This window comes from Budorcas taxicolor, chromosome 10 (genome assembly GCF_023091745.1).
Source record: "Budorcas taxicolor isolate Tak-1 chromosome 10, Takin1.1, whole genome shotgun sequence".
Classification (NCBI taxonomy): Eukaryota; Metazoa; Chordata; class Mammalia; order Artiodactyla; family Bovidae; genus Budorcas; species Budorcas taxicolor.
This window is the reverse complement of record NC_068919.1, coordinates 63,985,036-64,003,160: the sequence shown is the minus strand read 5'-3', so window position 1 is coordinate 64,003,160 and position 18,125 is coordinate 63,985,036. Positions and strand designations below refer to the sequence as shown.

General features: G+C 35.3%; 1 protein-coding gene across 1 annotated transcript in view; it reads left to right on the top strand.

Moving 5' to 3' along the window:
• DDHD1 (DDHD domain containing 1) overlaps positions 1 to 18,125 on the top strand; it is a 68,784-nt gene that overhangs the window by 22,263 nt on the left and 28,396 nt on the right. The window contains exons 4-8 of the mRNA XM_052647025.1: positions 5,857 to 5,958; positions 7,829 to 7,957; positions 9,003 to 9,150; positions 14,983 to 15,089; positions 17,275 to 17,381. Of these exons, the coding sequence (XP_052502985.1) occupies positions 5,857 to 5,958; positions 7,829 to 7,957; positions 9,003 to 9,150; positions 14,983 to 15,089; positions 17,275 to 17,381 (593 nt within the window). The remainder of the gene's footprint in view (positions 1 to 5,856; positions 5,959 to 7,828; positions 7,958 to 9,002; positions 9,151 to 14,982; positions 15,090 to 17,274; positions 17,382 to 18,125) is intronic.

Here is an 18,125-nt window from a genome sequence, read left to right as displayed (position 1 = left end):
GATGAGTATGAAAAATAAAAATGAGTATATTGTCCCCCTTTCTCATACCATATTCAAAGCATTTCTTTTCCACTTGCTAATTCGCCCTGTAGAAGTTAGTCATTAGCTCTGTTTCATCTCTAGATCCCATCTGCTTGGAATCTGAAATGGTAAATGGAGCAGCATACTCAAATTTTCTTCAAAGTGCTCTAATTTTATGAGCCAGTCATTTAAATAAGTCTGATAAAAGAACATGGTTTATTTGTATGAGAAAATTTTTCAGCATGTCTTTGAGCTTGTCAGTCTAGGATATTACGGTAATTTTTGATAGCTTTAAAGATACAGATTGGGTGGTAAAATTCTAATTAGTGATAATAGAAAATCGTTAAAATATAGAACACTTTTGTATTGTAATCTTTCAAATTGATGATCTTTTGAGGTTCATTAGAAGAAAAATTGATTTTTTAAAATATATTGTGGCATAAAACATCAGGATGTTTTATTATCAACAAAGTTCAATTCAGTGTATGTACTGTTGTCATGAATTTCCAGCCATTTTGTTATTCAGTATTACACAGAACATACGTTTATGTATTAAAATGTGATTTTTGACTTTGAAGATTATGGGAAATTCTGTAGTACATTTGCAAATTATCACTGGTCTTGAAGAAAGAACATTTGCTGTCCAAAAAGCTAGGTTGTTGGAAAAATAACTCAAATTTGCAATACAAAAATAAAAAAGTATTATCTTTTGATTATTTAACTTCTTACGTTTAAGCTTCTGAAATTCCTATTTTATTAATTTTAGGGGAAAAATAGTTTTTCCACTTAAATTTTCTTATTGTATCTAGGTAAAGCCTTGACTGTTCATATTGCTAGAAGATTTTGAGTATTCTTTGTGCAAATAGTACTGTGCTCATTACTTTCATGAAAGAAACACAGGTTTTTGTCCTTCAAGGAGTTTTAAGCCATTGGGGATGACAAAGCCTGCAGATGAGAAGTTACAGAGAATAAATACAAGATAACAAAGTAGACAGTGCATATTACACATTCTTGAAAAAGAGATATAAAATAGAATTGGCAATCACAGTGCAGTGGAGTTACTCAAATGAGGCTTTCTGAGAAATTGTCATATTTAATCATTTAAAATTTAAAAAAAACTTATTCAGGAACTCTTTTTAAGTTCTCTGGGGAATTCCTAAGAAACTTAGAGTTCATGCCTTGAAGTGAAAGTCGCTCAGTCGTGTCCAGCTCTTTTCGACCCCATGGACTATACAGTCGATGGAATTCTCCAGGCCAGAATACTGGAGTGAGTAGCCTTTCCCTTCTCCAGGGGATCTTTCCAACCCAGGGATCGAACCCAGGTCTCTCCGCATAAAGCAGATTCTTTAACAGCTGAGCCACAAGGAAAGTCCCCCTGCCTTGAAGGACATTCAAATAAAATCCTAATTCCTTTTCCTTCTGACCTTATCTGTATCTTGGTTAGTGTAGTTATTGACACAAATACACTGAATATATTTATTATTTTCTTATTAATTATCCTACTAATCTCAGAGTAAACACTGAATTAAATTGATTGAAATTTAGCATAACTTATTTATCTTTCAAAGAAAGATAAACCCCCCCAAAATATAATCGTATTTTGTGATTTAAATTTCATTTTCTCTGAGTTAAAAAATGATTCTCTTCCAACCTCACCTTCCTAGGCTAGGATACATTTATCTGGCAGCCTAACAAATGAAAGCTAGAAGTTCACTGGGGATTAAAGTTATTGTAGAGCTAGTGTTAGTCGCTCAGTTATGTCCATCTCTTTGCAACCCCATGGACTGTAGCCCACCAGGCTCCTCTGCCTGTGGAATTGCCAGGCAAGAATACTGGAATGGATTACCATTTCCTTCTGGGGATCTTCCCAACCCAGGGATTGAACCCTGGTCTCCTGCCTTGCAGGCAGATTCTTTACCATCTGAGCCACCAGGGAAGCACTTGAGTCTAAAATAAAGGCAGGGCTTCGAATAAGTTACTTTGTAAATACTTAAAAGTCCTAGAGCAGTATCTCACTCATTTTATAATTTATCTATCCAAGCAGTAATCAGTAAAAAATGGTTGAACTAAATGAATTAGTCCTACAACTGCTCTGGTCAAAAACTGTATAACCTCAATCCAATTACAAGAAAACATCAGACAAACCCAAATTGAGGGACATTTTACAAAATAACTCACCAGTATTCTTTGGAAATGTCAAGGTCATAATTAACCAGATGGAGTCAGGATCCTTTTAATAGTGTTATCAAATCACCATAATGTAAACTTTAAATTTCTTATAATTTTGTCAGTTGTACCTTAGTAAAGCTGAAAAAAAATTTTTTTTAAGTGTCAAAGCCATGGAAGACAAGGAAAGATTAAAGAATTCATCATAATTTAGAGGAAACTAAGGAAACATAGCATCAAAATGCAACATGGTACCTTGGATTGGATCCAAAGACAGAAAAGGACTTTAGTAGAAAAGCTGGAAAATTCTGAATAAAGTCAGTATTTTAGCTGATAGTATTATACCAACCTTAATTTCTTAGTTTTGATCATTGTACTATATAATTATGCTAACATTAGGAGAAGCTGGATGAAGGATATATATGATAGTGATAACTCTCTGTACTATTTTTGCAGCTTTTCTGTAGGTTGAAATTATTCCACAGTAAAAAGATGTTATTTGTTTTTCTTCAGACCAGTAGAGAAATTAAAATAGTAAAAAAAAAAATATATATATATATATATGTAAACAAAAGGAGAAACAAGAAATACAGATAAAACAAAGAAAATGAATGGGAAATGATAGACCTAAATTCACCCATATCAAAAACTATAGTAAATATAAGTGAAGTAACACTCCAATTGAAAGGCAGAGACTGACAGATTTGTTTGGAATGCACAATCCAACTATATGTGTCTACAAGAGTCATGAAGTGAAAGAGTCATGAAGTCCATGGAATTCTCCAAGCCAGAATACTGGAGTGGGTAGCCATTCCCTCCTCCAGGGAATCTTCCCAACCCAGGGATCAAACCCAGGTGTCCTCTTTGCAGGCAGATTCTTTACCAGCTGAGCCACAAGGGAAGTCCAAGAATACTGGAGTGGGTAGCCTATTCTTTTTCCAGCAGATCTTCCCAACCCAGGAATGGGAAATGGAACCGGGGTCTTCTGCATTGCAGGCAGATTCTTTACCAACTGAGCTAACAGGATTCCTATCTTCTAGCTTTTAATTATTAATCAATTTTTATAAATGTATGTATTTAGTTCTCTGAGATCCAAGAAGATTGACAGGAGTTTTCTCATTCTAGTTGGCAGATTTGAGATGTGCAAACCTCCTTCCCCTGAAGTTGAGATTATCCAGGTTGCCAGCTTTTGCAAAGGGAAAAGTTATATAAAGTTATTCTATTTTAGGGAGTAGTATATCTTCAGCAACCTCCTTTTTGATACTCTGCTTTCAGAATTATATAATCAAGGACATTTCTGTAAGACATGAATTATAGTAAGGATATTTATTGAAGACATTGTGTCTTAGTACTTAAAATCTTTTTCATTGCTGTGTAAGACTTTAATACATAAATGAAAAGTTTTATTAAATGTTAGCATTTAATTAGAATTTTCAGTTGTATTTTGAGTTTGTGCATACTTTAGCTAACAAACACAATGTAAGAATTCTTAACTATAACTTTATTTTAGTGATCCTTGTTGGAAGGATCAAAGGACAAAAAGGATCACCTTTTTGTGTCTGCTTGCAGTGGTACTTAATTCTTTGCGTTGGGTTGAAAAAATGAAACTCTCCATGCTACAGGATGTTGTAACAAAGCAAATGCTTTTCAAGTGAAAATAAGAATTAAATATGAGAAGAAGGTTAATAAGCATGTTTTAAATTTTGTGAAAATGTTTTGAATATGTTCCTCTGATTTTAGTATATTGGGATATTTGTCTTGTTGTTAATCCTTACATTAGTATTCCTTTAGGTAAAAGCTCTCATTTTTATATATTGACTAGCTTTTAGAAAGTGTTTACATAATTTTAAAGTGTGATCGGATGGTCCATATGTTTCCCTCTAGTTATTTCTTAGAGAGGGCATCATTAGTTTTGCTAGTAGACTTGTAAGTCTAGGGTTTGTTCGAGCAGTAAAGTCTCAAGTGTATGTCAGATTTGATCTACTTGGATATGTTAGCTTTTTCCTAATGATTTTTCTTCCTGCAAGTGGTATATCTACCCCTTAGTAAGTGACGAGAAAGCACATGAAAGAAGAAATATGTTCAGTGAAGAAAATTGTTGTGGTTGTCATTTTCCACCCTTCTGTGACAGCAAAATATTTTTATAATCCTGATGTTTTAATTCAGCTTGTAATTATTATCTATACTTTTTTTATAATCACCTAATTACATATAAAGTTATGAAATGCCTTGTAGGCATTTCTCAATTACCTTTATCACATGTATCTTTAAATTTACTTTATATATAAGATTTTTTTTAATTTCTAGTACTATACAGTTGGAATTAAGTATTTTTGTATTTGAGCAGTATTTAATCTTTGAATGTCACATTAATTAATGTAGAAGAGAGTGAGGATGAAAATCAAATGTGTGAAGTATGTAAATTGCTCAGTTGTGTCTGACTCTTTGCGACCCCATGGACTATACACAGTTCATGGAATTCTCCAGGCCAGAATATTGGAGTGAGTAGCCGTTCCCTTCTCCAGGGGATCTTCCCAACCCAGGGATCAAACCCAGGTCTCCCGCATTGCAGGTGGATTCTTAACCAGCTGAACCACCAGGAAAACCCAAGAATACTGGAGTGGGTAACCTGTCCCTTCTCCAGCAGATCTTCCCAACCCAGGAATCGAACCAGAGTCACCTGCATTGCAGGTGGATTCTTTACCAGCTGAGCTATCAGGGAATCAAATTGGAACTAAATCATAAAGATTCTGTGATTCATTAACTGGACTGTAGAGAAATTGATTGTAAGATTTAATTCTTAGTGGATTTTTTAAATAATTGCTTATTTTAAAATGTGAAGAAATTTGTTGATATATAACTAGCAATATTTGACAGGGAAAGTGTTGACTTTAAGGTTATTTACTGATTTGCCAAATATCAAGTCTGTGTCTGGCTTTACTCAGTTATCTGTTTTATACTTGCAAGATGTCACAGCATATATTTTAATAATTTTTTCTTGTAATTCTGTCACTAATAAATCTTTCATTATTTTATCACTAAAAATCAGTTCAAAGTAGAGCTTTCAGTTTAATTTTTTTGAAAAGTTTCATTTTTCATTTTTGAAAATATTTTAACAACTTTGTTGAATAGAGTTGTGAAGAGAATATTTCTACAGGAAGGCTCTATTCAGCAAAGGAAAGCATCTAGTAGAATGTGTACTATGGTATCTTCTCAGGAAAGCTGCATTAGATGTTTAATATTGTTTATTGCATTTTCAATTTGTACATCAGATGTTGGCTGTGTCATAATCACAAATTTGGTGAGAGTAAATAACCTTAGTATTGTAAAGATGGGGTTTTATTAATCTCTTATGCATACAAAAATGCCGTTTTGTTTTTTATTCTATCTATACAAAGATGTTAAAAATGGTGATCATGTAGGTGTCTTTAACTGATATATTTAAATATCATTTGCCTTTTTACTTTCAGTAAAAGTAGAAGCCTATATTTGATAAACATTATTAAACTAATATTTTGCTGCACTGATTTTTTAATTGGAATTTATATAAAACATCTAGAATAATGTTTGTCAAATACAACTAATTTTTTAAAGTTAATACAACAAAAAGGCAAAATGGTAAACCTCATTTAAAATTTACTTTGAAGCTCAGTGTTTTTGCTTTCTTAGTTGTCTACCACCTCCCTCCCTTCTCCCTCCCTTCTCTGTTCAAATGGAGAGGATATAAGGAGAGTACAGAGGCAGCAGGTCTTAAACGAAAGCGTTCCCAAGGTACAGTAATTGTAGTTTTATTTCTCCTTGTAGATATATTCCTGGCTTGTAGCTTTCAGTTGCGTCTATAGCATTCAGTTGTACTTAGAACACAGAAATTCTTAGTTTTATAGAAATGTATCCAGTGTGTTGTTTTGGTTCGTATTAATTATAAGTGGTATAAACATTTGCAAACCATGTATATAGTTCAGCAATGGGATATTTGCCAGTATTAACATGCTTTAAGACAATGTGAATGGTTTAGAGAGACACAAAATTTTGTTGACTTAACACTGTTAATATCTTGGTCTTACAGTTTTAATGTTTTAAGAATGTGTTGCTCAGAACTGTTTTAACAAAAATGCAGTTTTGAAACATTGGATTAAAAGGCTTAAAGTACTGACTTAAGGATCAGACATAGATTTAGGAAAGTAAATAACTTAAACTCTTGCAAAAGATTTTTTAATTTATGGAAAGTTCTTTTAGTTAAAAGACTGAGTTTTTACACTGGGTTTGTGTTTGTTTTGTTTGCCAGAGAAGGTATTATTCAGGTTTGTTATGTTAATTGCATCTTGGTCTTATGTTCAATGTTAGTAGTTATGTAGGTCAGGAAGGTATAAATTGGTTTTTCATAAATTTTTGAAATGGCATTTTTAACCATAACTCCGAAGTACATTTTCTTGACAAGGATTTGCTTTTCTTTGTGTTCTAGTAAGAAATACCTTTTCATAAAATGTGTCTTATGGTCTTAGATTTTGACCAGGACTCTTCCTTATCCTTCAACAGAAGAGTCAGACTCTGTCACTAGCTAGTTTTGTGGCAAGTCACCTAATCCCTTTCTTTATACCTCTGTGTGTTTATATATAATGGGACATAATATTTTGCTCTAAGAGTATTTTAAGGAAATTGGCACAATGATTTGAAGGTGACTGGTTTTATAAAGGTATGTGAATTTTTCTTACCTCTATATAAGAGATAAAGAGAAAAGTTTAAGTCCTTCAGACTATAAGAATTATCAAAAGATGAATTGGTGGACATGTTTTGAGAATTACCTTAATCTGTTACTTCCACAAACATTACTAAATTTGTGATACATGTCAAACAGTATGCTAGGACTGTGTTTGGTGGTAGTGATACAAAGTGATTAAGGTATAGTCCCTGCCTCGCAGAGTTTTTTATTCCCAGAGAATATAGGTTTGGCTATTTTTTTTCTTTAGAGCTCATTTTCACCAAGCATACCTCATTACAGAAATGAAATAACCATACTAATTTGAACATAATAGTAGGAAAAAACTGATTTCTTTTTAAAAACTCTTTCAACTTTGGAGTTCTGTTATGGTGAGCAGTATCCAGTAATAATTGGCTTTAATATCCATTTCCAAAATACCTTATATTCTAATAAATTAGGTTATTATCTTCCCAGTTTAAAGATAATTTTTTTTTCACCTGAGTCTTGTTTTATCTTATGCTGAGTAGTTTCCACAGAACAAAAAGTAAAGTCAACAAAAGAAATGGAGCTTAAGTTTCTATGTCAAAGGTACTGAGGACTTTCATGAAGGTGTATATCCCTTAGACCTAAGGAATGATCACATAACCTGAGAAAGCAGTTCTTTAATAATCAAAGTATATTTCCTAAAGAGGTTAAAATTATGGTAGTTGAGCCAGTTTTATTCCATGTTGTTCTAACAAGTTGCCTTTTCCTATAGCATGTTTAATAATTTATAAAATAAAGTCCCTGTCCGTGACTTGTTTCACATCAATATATGTTTCAATAAAACAGTTTTTTGTTGAACTGAGTTAAAATATTCATTCAAAAAAAATCTGTGTATTATAATTTTCACTTAAATGAAGTTTGTCTTGGAGACCTTCAAATTTTTCCTTTTTGCAACAGCTATTCATAGTTTCAAATTGAGTCGAAACCACGTGGACTGGCACAGTGTGGATGAAGTATATCTTTATAGTGATGCAACAACATCTAAAATTGCAAGAACAGTTACTCAAAAACTGGGATTTTCTAAAGGTATTTGTTAAATATTATTAGAGTTAGTCAAAATGTTGGGACTCTGACTTTTTCTCTTATATTTAAAATAGACAGTTCAGATTTTATCTTCAGTATATTTTAAATATGCATTAAGTTTAATGACAGTTTCTACCCTGTTAAACTAACTTTTATTAAAGTGACTGAGTTGACATGTATTCATTAATAAATAATTATATATTAGGAATGATCTGGCAAGATTATTTTTTTTTTGGCAAGATTATTAAATATGTTTTTTTACTTCTCAAAGCACAAAAGCAGTCAGACCTGAGGCAGTGATGTGAAATAAAACATAGCAATTGAAATTGTGTCAGTTGAAATGACAATTGACAAGCAATTGAAACAGTGTCAGGAAAAGTGAAGACTGGAAATTTTTCTTTGGATTTAGTGAAATGTAGATCATTGGTGACTTAGATGAACTTCTGGGACAGGCAGATGGGTATGAGTTGAAGTTTAAGTAGAACTTGAAGAAATGGAGGCGTTGAGAATAGACAAATCTTTAAACAAAACAAACTTGACTAAAAGGAAGAAAAGAGGGACTGATACCTGGAAAAGATGTGAGTGCATTATCACAAAATATTTTTTCAAAAATTTTTTCTCTTTTTTTACTTTACTATAATTTTTTACTATCTTTTTTAATTCTTTGATAATAGATGTGCTTACACATTTATTTGTTCATTAGTTGTATTTTGCTATTTGGATGATTCATTTCACTTTTTGATTAATAAGTTCTTTAATTAACTTACTGTGTGTCATGTTTTGCAAGATGTTTTCCATTTGTCATTCATCTTTTATCTTTGCTTCATAATATTTTTCTTACAGAAATATTTTTAATTTTTATGCGTTCAGTTCATTTTTTTTCTTTTTGCCTCATTGTTTCTGGCTTCACTCTCATGTCTAGTTCAGTACTTTTTGTTAGAGCTGATCATTCTATATCTTACAAATTTTATCCCCCCTATTTTTTTCAGTGTAGTAAAAATGCTATTTCTGTATAAGTAATAAGCTTAGAACCATGATTTTCCCACAGCATCAAGTAGTGGGACCAGGCTTCATAGAGGTTATGTAGAAGAAGCAACATTAGAAGACAAGCCATCTCAGACTACCCATATCGTATTTGTTGTGCATGGCATTGGACAGAAAATGGACCAAGGAAGAATTATCAAAAATACTGCCATGTGAGTGTTTTGATGACTCTATTCTCCATCTAGTCAGAGTCCAAACTTTTGTCCAGGGTATAATCATTATGCCACATGTTTCTCTGGTGCCAGCTATTCTGTTTCAGTTGTAGATGAAGCTTTTGGACCAAATTTTGAGAATGATTATATCTAGGTGATGATGATGATATTTATTGATTTTTTTTCCCTCTTAACATGGAGAAGTAAAAGGATAAGAAAGCCTTTTTACTTAATGTATTATTAGTTTACGTTAAAGTGAAGTTGAAAGCAAGAAAAAAGTCTAGTTTTAAGTTTCTGTGTTAATCTCTGAATTGCAGAAACTGAGAATACTGTCTAATTCTGAAAAAGCTAAGAATTGTGTAAGTTGCCAGCTAGCAGCTTAACTTGTCCAGTTAATTATAACCAGAGGAAACGGAACCCTAATTTTTACAGAGAACAAACACTGGGTGTTTTGCCAACATGCTAGGCGAGTTATTTACCTCAGTTATTTATATACAGCTTTATTCTAAAAGCTTGTTAAGATGATGTTGGGAGAAGGAATGTTCATATATGAGTTTCAAAAATGTTTAGGACAGTGTGAAAAGGAAATTTTAGAGTTACGGATTCTGCCACAAACTTGGCTCTCAACTTGCAGCCAGTATAAAGGAAAATATGATCAGATTTATAATGTGATGAGAACAAACCAATTGTTGAGAATACAGTTTATCAGGTTCTGAAATTTCAAGTAAATGTGTTTCTTGAGTCCTGGTAAAGCAAATCCTGTATGATACCAGGAACTATGTCCTCAGCAATATCTCTATAATAATACAATGTTGAGTTCTATTTTACTTTTTATTGTAACACCTTTTAATGCCAGCTGATGGGTTAAAATAAAAGTACAGTTCAATCTGAAAAAAAACAAAAAATCTTTGTCAGATACTGCCAGGTCATTCTGATCCTTGTCATTCTCTGTAACTTGTATGACAGAGATCTCTTCCCTCTGATTCTGATTTTCTTTTCTGATGATTTGTACTTCCCACAATATTTACATTCTTGTGGCAAGATGCTAATCTTCTCCTTGGTTACCTAAGGAATCTGAGAAGTAGGTTTAATAACATGTTCTCTCTGGAGCTGTTCATATTTGGAAAGGTACCAGCTTGATTTCTTTGGGTACAAGTGAGGGAAAACTTAACTCAGAAGGAGGATTTAGTAATCCATAAAACTGAGAAGTCTAAGATTTGCCAAAAAGTCATCAGAATCTGGTTTCTATCCACTCCACAAGCCTTTATTTTTTAGCTATTTTCAGACATCTCCTGTGGTTCTAGATATGGTTTATATCATCGTGTATTCGAGTTCAGGAAGAAAAAAATTAGTCTTTTTTTCTGGAAGTCCTTACTAGTCTATGCATTTTAATGACTGGTAGTGTCACCTGCAACTGCCTGAATCTGTACACAGCCATGATCTGATCTGCCAGACTTGTCATCTTTCATGACACCACCCTTAATGGCAGAAAGTGAAGAAGAACTAAAGAGCCTCTTGATGAAGGTGAAAGAGGAGACTGAAAAAGTTGGCTTAAAGCTCAACTTTCAGAAAATGAAGATCATGGCATCCGATCCCATCACTTCATGGGAAATAGATAGGGAAACAGTGGAAACACTGCCAGACTTTATTTTTTTGGGCTCCAAAATCACTGCAGATGGTGATTGCAGCCATGAAATTAAAAGACGCTTACTCCTTGGAAGGAAAGTTATGACCAACCTAGACAGCATATTAAAAAGCAGAGACATTACTTTGCCAACAAAGGTCCATCTAGTCAAGGCTATGGTTTTTCCAGTGGTCATGTATGGATGTGAGAGTTGGACTGTGAAGAAAGCTGAGCGCCAAAGAATTGATGCTTTTGAACTGTGGTGTTGGAGAAGACTCTTGAGAGTCCCTTGGACTGCAAGGACATCCAACCAGTCCATCCTAAAGGAGATCATTCCTGGGTGTTCATTGGAAGGACTGATGCTGAAGCTGAAACTCCAATACTTTGGCCACCTCATGCGAAGAGTTGACTCATTGGAAAAGACTGATGCTGGGAGGGATTGGGGGCAGGAGGAGAAGGGGACGACAGAGGATAACATAGCTGGATGGCATCACCGACTCGATGGACCTGAGTTTGGATAGACTCCAGGAGTTGATGATGGACAGGGAGGCCTGGCATGCTGCAACTCATGGGGTCGCAAAGAGTCGGACACGACTGAGGAACTGAACTGAACAGAAAATAAAAAGCCATAATGGCACCCCACTCCAGTCCTCTTGCCTGGAAAATCCCATGAACGGAGGAGCCTGGTAGGCTGCAGTCCATGTGGTCGCCAAGAGTCGGACACAACTGAGCGACTTCACTTTCACTTTTCACTTTCATGCATTGGAGAAGGAAATGGCGACCCACTCCAGTGTTCTTGCCTGGAGAATCCCAGGGACGGGGGAGCCTGGTAGGCTGCCGTCTATGGGGTCACACAGAGTCGGACACAACTGAAGCGACTTAGCAGCAGCAGCAGCAGCAAGGAACAAAAAGATAAGTTGGGCTTTGTCAAAATTTAAAACTCTTGATTTTCAAATAACACTATCAAGGAAGTTAACGACAACCCATCAAATGGTAGAAATATTTGCAAATCATATCTGATAAGGGTCTAGCATTTAACATATATAAAGAATATCTACAATAATTTAAAAAATAAATACCCCAATTTTTTAAGTGGGTGAATAATTTAAATGAACATTTGTCCAAATAAAATATACAGATGGTCCCTAAACACATGAAAAGATGCTCAGTATTGTTAGTCATTAAGGAATTGCAATTCAAAACCACAGGGAGATGTCACTTCCTATTGACTACAATGACTCTTATCAAAAAGATAGAAAACAGCAAATATTAGCAAGGATGTAAAAAAAAAAAATAGAAAATAAAGTCGCTCAGTCATGTCCAACTCTTTGCGACCCCATGGACTGTAGCCTCCCAGGCTCCTCCATCTGTGGGATTCTCCAGGCAAGAGTACTGGAGTGGGTTGCAATTTCCTTCTCCAGGGGATCTTCCCGGCCCAGGGATCAAACCCGGGTCTCCCACATTGTAGGCAGATGCTTTACCATCTGAGCCACCAGGGAAATCCGGTCACTGGATTTCTTAAAAAAATAAGGACCCTCATATGTTGTTGATGGGATTGTAAAATAGTACAGCTGCTTTGGAAAAACAGTTTGGCACTTTCCTTAGAAAAGTTAAATGTGGAGTTAACATGTGAGCCAGCAATGCTACTTCTAGGTGTATACCCAAGAGAACTGAAAACAGGTATCTGCAGAAAAGCTTCTTAATATTCACTGCAGCATTATTTATAATTGCCCCCCCAAAAAAACTAAATGTCCATCTACTGGTAAATGGATAAACAGAAGTGATATATTTATGCAGTAGAATGTCATTCAGCCTTAAAAAGCAAAGAAAAATTGATTCGTGATACATGGATGAACCTTGAAACATTATGCTAAGTGAAAGAAGCCAGACACAAAAGGCCATAAATTATAGATGTTATTTATCTGAAAAATCCAGAATAGGCAAGTTCATGGAGACAAAGTAGATTAATGGTGTCAGGGCCTAGTGGGAAGAATTATGGGATTTGACTACTCTAGGTAGAGTGTTTCTTATGGGAATAATGAAAGTGTTCTGAACTTAGAGTGGTGTTGGTTATACAATTCAGTGATACTAAAAGCCACTGAATTGTTTTAAAAAAAAGTAAAAGCTACCGAGGTCATGTCTAAAAGACACAGAAGTAAAGTTGAAGAGACTCACTGACCAGAAAGGAAACAATTTAGGGATCAGTAAGGATAATAACTACAATGGGTTAGAACAGTTCACATATGTTTTAAATCTGTGAGTTAGTAGGGAGGGATTGGGGGCAGGAGGAAAAGGGGACGACAGAGGATGAGATGGCTGGATGGCATCGTGACTCGATGGACGTGAATCTGAGTGAACTCTGGGAGTTGGTGATGGACAGGGAGGCCTGGTGTGCTGCGATTCATGGGGTCGCAAAGAGTCGGACATGACTGAGCGACTGAACTGAACTGAACTGAATAATATCAAAAAATATAAAACCTCTTAACAACTCAGTATTTAATTGTTAAATAAAAGAGAAGAATTAACCATTTATCCTGCCTTTTCCCAGTTCATACAGGAACTATTTGATTGTATCACAAGGCAGCAAGTATTTGATGTGGGGAAATTTCTCTTTCCTGAAGTGTAAAGAGTGGTGAGATTTAAAAAGCACTTTTTTGCAACCATAGTAAATTAGTGGAGCTAAGCAGTGATCACAGCATTTGCTAGTATCCCCAGAAAAAAAGAAAACCAGGTATATATATAAATCTATGGAGTCGGAGAAGGCAGTGGCACCCCACTCCAGTACTCCTTCCTGGAAAATCCCATGGATGGAGGACCCTGGTGGGCTGCAGTCCATGGGGTCGCTGAAAGTTGGACACGACTCAGTGAGTTCACTTTCACTTTTCACTTTCATGCATTGGAGAAGGAAATGGCAACCGACTCCAGTGTTCTTGCCTGGAGAATCCCTGGGACGGCGGAGCCTGGTGGGCTGCTGTCTATGGGGTCACACGGAGTCGGACACGATTGAAGCGACTTAGCAGCAGCAGCAGCATGGAGTAGTAGTCTAGCCAAAACAGTAGAACTTGAATCTGATCAGGTCCCTGTATCTCACCACCAAATAGGCAACAAGAAGCACATTAAGGAACTCTATGGGGTTGCAGTCATTAAAAATTAGACTGAGAAACTCTGCAGGACATAAAAAGAATTACAAAGCCAAAAAAGAGAGAGGGATCTATAGATTAAAAGACGCTTAAGAAACATCTACCAGTTTTAGTTCAGTCGCTCAGTCATGTCCAACTCTTTGCGACCCCACGAATTGCAGCACGCCAGGCCTCCCTGTCCATCACCAGCTCCCAGAGTTCACTCAAACTCACGTCCATCGAGTCGGTGATGACATCCAGCCATCTCATCCTCTGTCGTCCCCTTCTCCTCCTGCCCCCAGTCCCTCCCAGCATCAGGGTCTTTTCCAATGAGTCAACTCTTCGCATGAGGTGGCCAAAGTACTGGAGTTTGAGCTTTAGCATCATTCCTTCCAAGGAACACCCAGGACTGATCTCCTTACAATGGACTGGTTGGATGTCCTTGCAGTCCAAGGGACTCTCAAGAGTCTTCTCCAACACCACAGTTGAAAAGCATCAATTCTTCAGCGCGACTTCACTTCACTTCAGAAGTTTAAAAAAGTATTTTGCTGTACCTTAATTTTCAAAGTAGAATTTAAAAACCTATATTTTGTTGGAGAACAAGTAGAGAAATAGATGAAGTAAGACAAGCCACAATGTGCTAATTATTTAGAGGTAGGGTATTTTATTAGGAGGACATAGCAGTCCACTCCAGTATTCTTGCCAGGAGAATACCATGGACAGAGGAGCCTGGCCAGCTACAGCGTATAGGGTCACAGAATTGGACATGACTGAAGCTACTTAACACACACACACAGGGTATTTTATTATATGTTATTCTCTCTAGTAAAGACTTAAAATTATTTAGAATATAGTATCAAATCTTGAAATATTTGCAATCAGAGATGACAAATTTAAGAAAACAGTTTTGAAATGAAGGTGTCCTAGTATTACAGACTATTGCATAATGTAGCAGTAATTTCAACATAATTGGACAGAGTTATAAGCAATTTGGAAGTGTTATGATTGAAGGCATTTTATATCATGTAAATGCATATGTGAAGTTGCTCTAATAGAGTTTTTTTTTGTTTTGGTTTGGTGTTTTTTAAGGATGAGAGAGGCTGCAAGAAAAATAGAAGAAAGGCATTTTTCCAACCATGCAACACATGTTGAATTTCTGCCTGTTGAGTGGCGGTCAAAACTTACTCTGGATGGAGGTACATTTTGTTTCAAAATTAAATGATTTAGTCAATGGGAATGAAATGTTTTTAATTTGTCTTGAGGTATACTCTTTGTTCTAAATTATTTAGGAAAATAAAATCCATTTTTTTAAAATAAATAATTATATTGACTTAACGTCATTTTGGACCACCATATAGATTTCTCTAATAGTACAGTTTTCATGAATGCCCTAAAGTTTTTGACAGAAAAATGACTTGTGAGTACTTTTAAAGCATTCGTTGTCTGCAATTTCATAGGAGCTTACAGTTTCTTCCTGATAATTTTCCTCACTTGTATTTGGAAGATGAAATCTTAGGGTTTTTGTTTTATTGTCATTCCTGCATTCCTTGGGCTGATGAATTTTACTCTAACACAGAGAAATTACATAAAATATGCACTTTCTTTACAATAAGTTTTGCCCTTTGAATATTAAAACCGTTAAAATAGAATGTTTAGGTTGATGCTTTCGAACTGTGGTGCTGGAGAAGACTTTTGAGAGTCCCTTGGACAACAAGGAGATCAAACCAGTCAATCTTAAAGGAAATGAGTCCTGAATATTCATTGAAAGGACTGATGCTAAAGCTGAAGCTCCAATACTTTGGCCACCTGATGCAAGGAGCCGACTCATTGGAAAAGACCCTAATGCTGGGAAAGATTAAGGGCCCAAGGAGAAGGGGATGACTGAGGATGAGATGGTTGGATGGCATGACATGAGTTTGCGCAAACTCTGGGAGATAGTGAAGGACAAGGAAGCCTGGCATGCTACAGTCCAGGAGGTTGCAAATAGTTGGACATGACTGAGCAACTGACAACAGAATAAGAGAAGCTATTTGCAAATGATATGACCAATAAGGGATTAATATCCCACAGCTTATATAACTTGACATCAAGAAAAACAAACAACTCATTTAAAAACTGAGCAGAAGACCTGAAGAATATATACAAATGGCCAAAAGGCATTTGCAAAGATGTTAACATCGTTAATCATTAGAGAAATTCACGCCTGTCAGAATAACTATCATCAATAAGAACACAACAATGGAGGCTTCTCAAAGTACTAAAAATAGAGCTACCATATGATCTAGCAATTCCACTCCTGAGTATATATCGGGAAAAAAAAATCAAAATACTAATTCAGAAAGTTACATGCACCCCAATGTTGATAGCAGCATTATTTATAATAGCAAAGGTATGGAAGTAACCTCACTGTCCATCAACAGGTAAATGGATAAAGATGTATATATACATCATAAAAAACAATGAAATTTTGCCATTTGCACTGACATGAATGGACTTGCAGGATATTATGCTAAATGAAATAAGACAAAGACAAATACTGTATGATATCACTTATATGCTAAGTCGTTTCAGTCGTGTCTGACTCTGTGCAACCCCACAGATGGCAGCCCAGCAGGCTCCCCAATCCCTGGGATTCTCCAGGCAAGAACACTGGAGTGGGTTGCCATTTCCTTCTCCAATGCGTGAAAGTGAAAAGTGAAAGTGAAGTCGCTCAGTCGTGTCCGACTCTTGGCGACCCCATGGACTGCAGCCTACCAGGCTCCTCCGTTCATGGGATTTTCCAGGCAAGAGTATTGGAGTGGGTTGCCATTGCCTTCTCCTTATCACTTATATATGGAATCTTTTTAAAAAAAAGCAAACTTGTGAATATAACAAAAAGACCCAGAACAAACAGGTGGGTTACCAGGAAGAGAGGGACAAGAAAGGGGATTGAGAAGTACAAACTACTGCATATAAAATAAATAAGCTGCAAGGGCATATTGTATAAAATGAGGACGATAGCCAGTAGTTTACAGTAACTAAATGGAGTATAACCATTTAAAAATTTTGAATTACTGTGTTCATCTGAAGCTTATTGTACATCAACTGAACATCAATAAATTTTTTTAATTTAACAAGAAAGATCCTTAGCTTGTTCCTGATTTAAAGGAAATATTTTCAATCTTTCAGCACCAATAAATACATTGATGTTTGTGGTAGTTAAATACCCTTCATCATTTTTCAATTAACAAATAGTAAAATTTCAAGAAGGTAAGTTTCATCAGATTCAAAGGTAGTCTTGAATATTTAAATTTTAATGTAAAACACTTCGGGGATGTATTTTTTTCACTGTTTTTTCCCTAAAATTATCTTCTCTTAGTTCATTTTTTTTTTAACTTGTAGACACTGTTGATTCCATTACTCCAGACAAAGTGCGAGGTTTAAGGGATATGTTAAACAGCAGTGCAATGGACATAATGTATTATACTAGCCCACTGTATAGAGATGAAGTAAGTATCATGATTATCTTGTTGCTATTGGGTATTTTTTAGAGTGATAGCTTATGTGTTCTGAATTTTATGTTCTCTTTTGTTTTATAAGCAAATGAGAAATTATAGCCTCTATTCATAGTACATTTGATAGTCTTAAGCTGCCCATTGGGACCCTTAACGTTGTAACATGAAAACAGTATTGTAACATGATAATCTTGGAAGTGAGAGTTTGGTTAGAAAATAGCTCTGTGAAAATATGTCAGTTTTCATAAATCTGATTAATATCTTTGAATGTTGTCCTCACAAAAGTTTTAGACACTCAAGAGTTTTATATATAATAGGCTTACTTTTATTGTGTCATTTCTATAGTGGATTTGTATAGATCTCAAATGGTAATAGTGCTCATACATCACAAAAGTAACCCTAAAGTGCGTGAGGGAGTGAAAGTTTAATCAGAAGAATGAGAGGATTTCTATGAATGCAATTTGTCACTTCATTGATAAGAGAAAAAGAATTCTGTTTTATGGAAATAGAAGTATTAATTACTTAACATGTATTAACTTGTTTAATTCTTACCTATGAAGTCAGTCTGATTAGTATCTTCATCTGAAGGATGAAGAAACTAGTATAAGGAGTAATTACTAGTAGAGCAGCTATGCTGCTTCAAGCCAGTCCATTGTGGATTTTATTCATTCCCTAACTTTATCCAAGATGTCTTTTATATATCTATAGAAACATGTTTGCTTAGTTGCCATAGTTCCT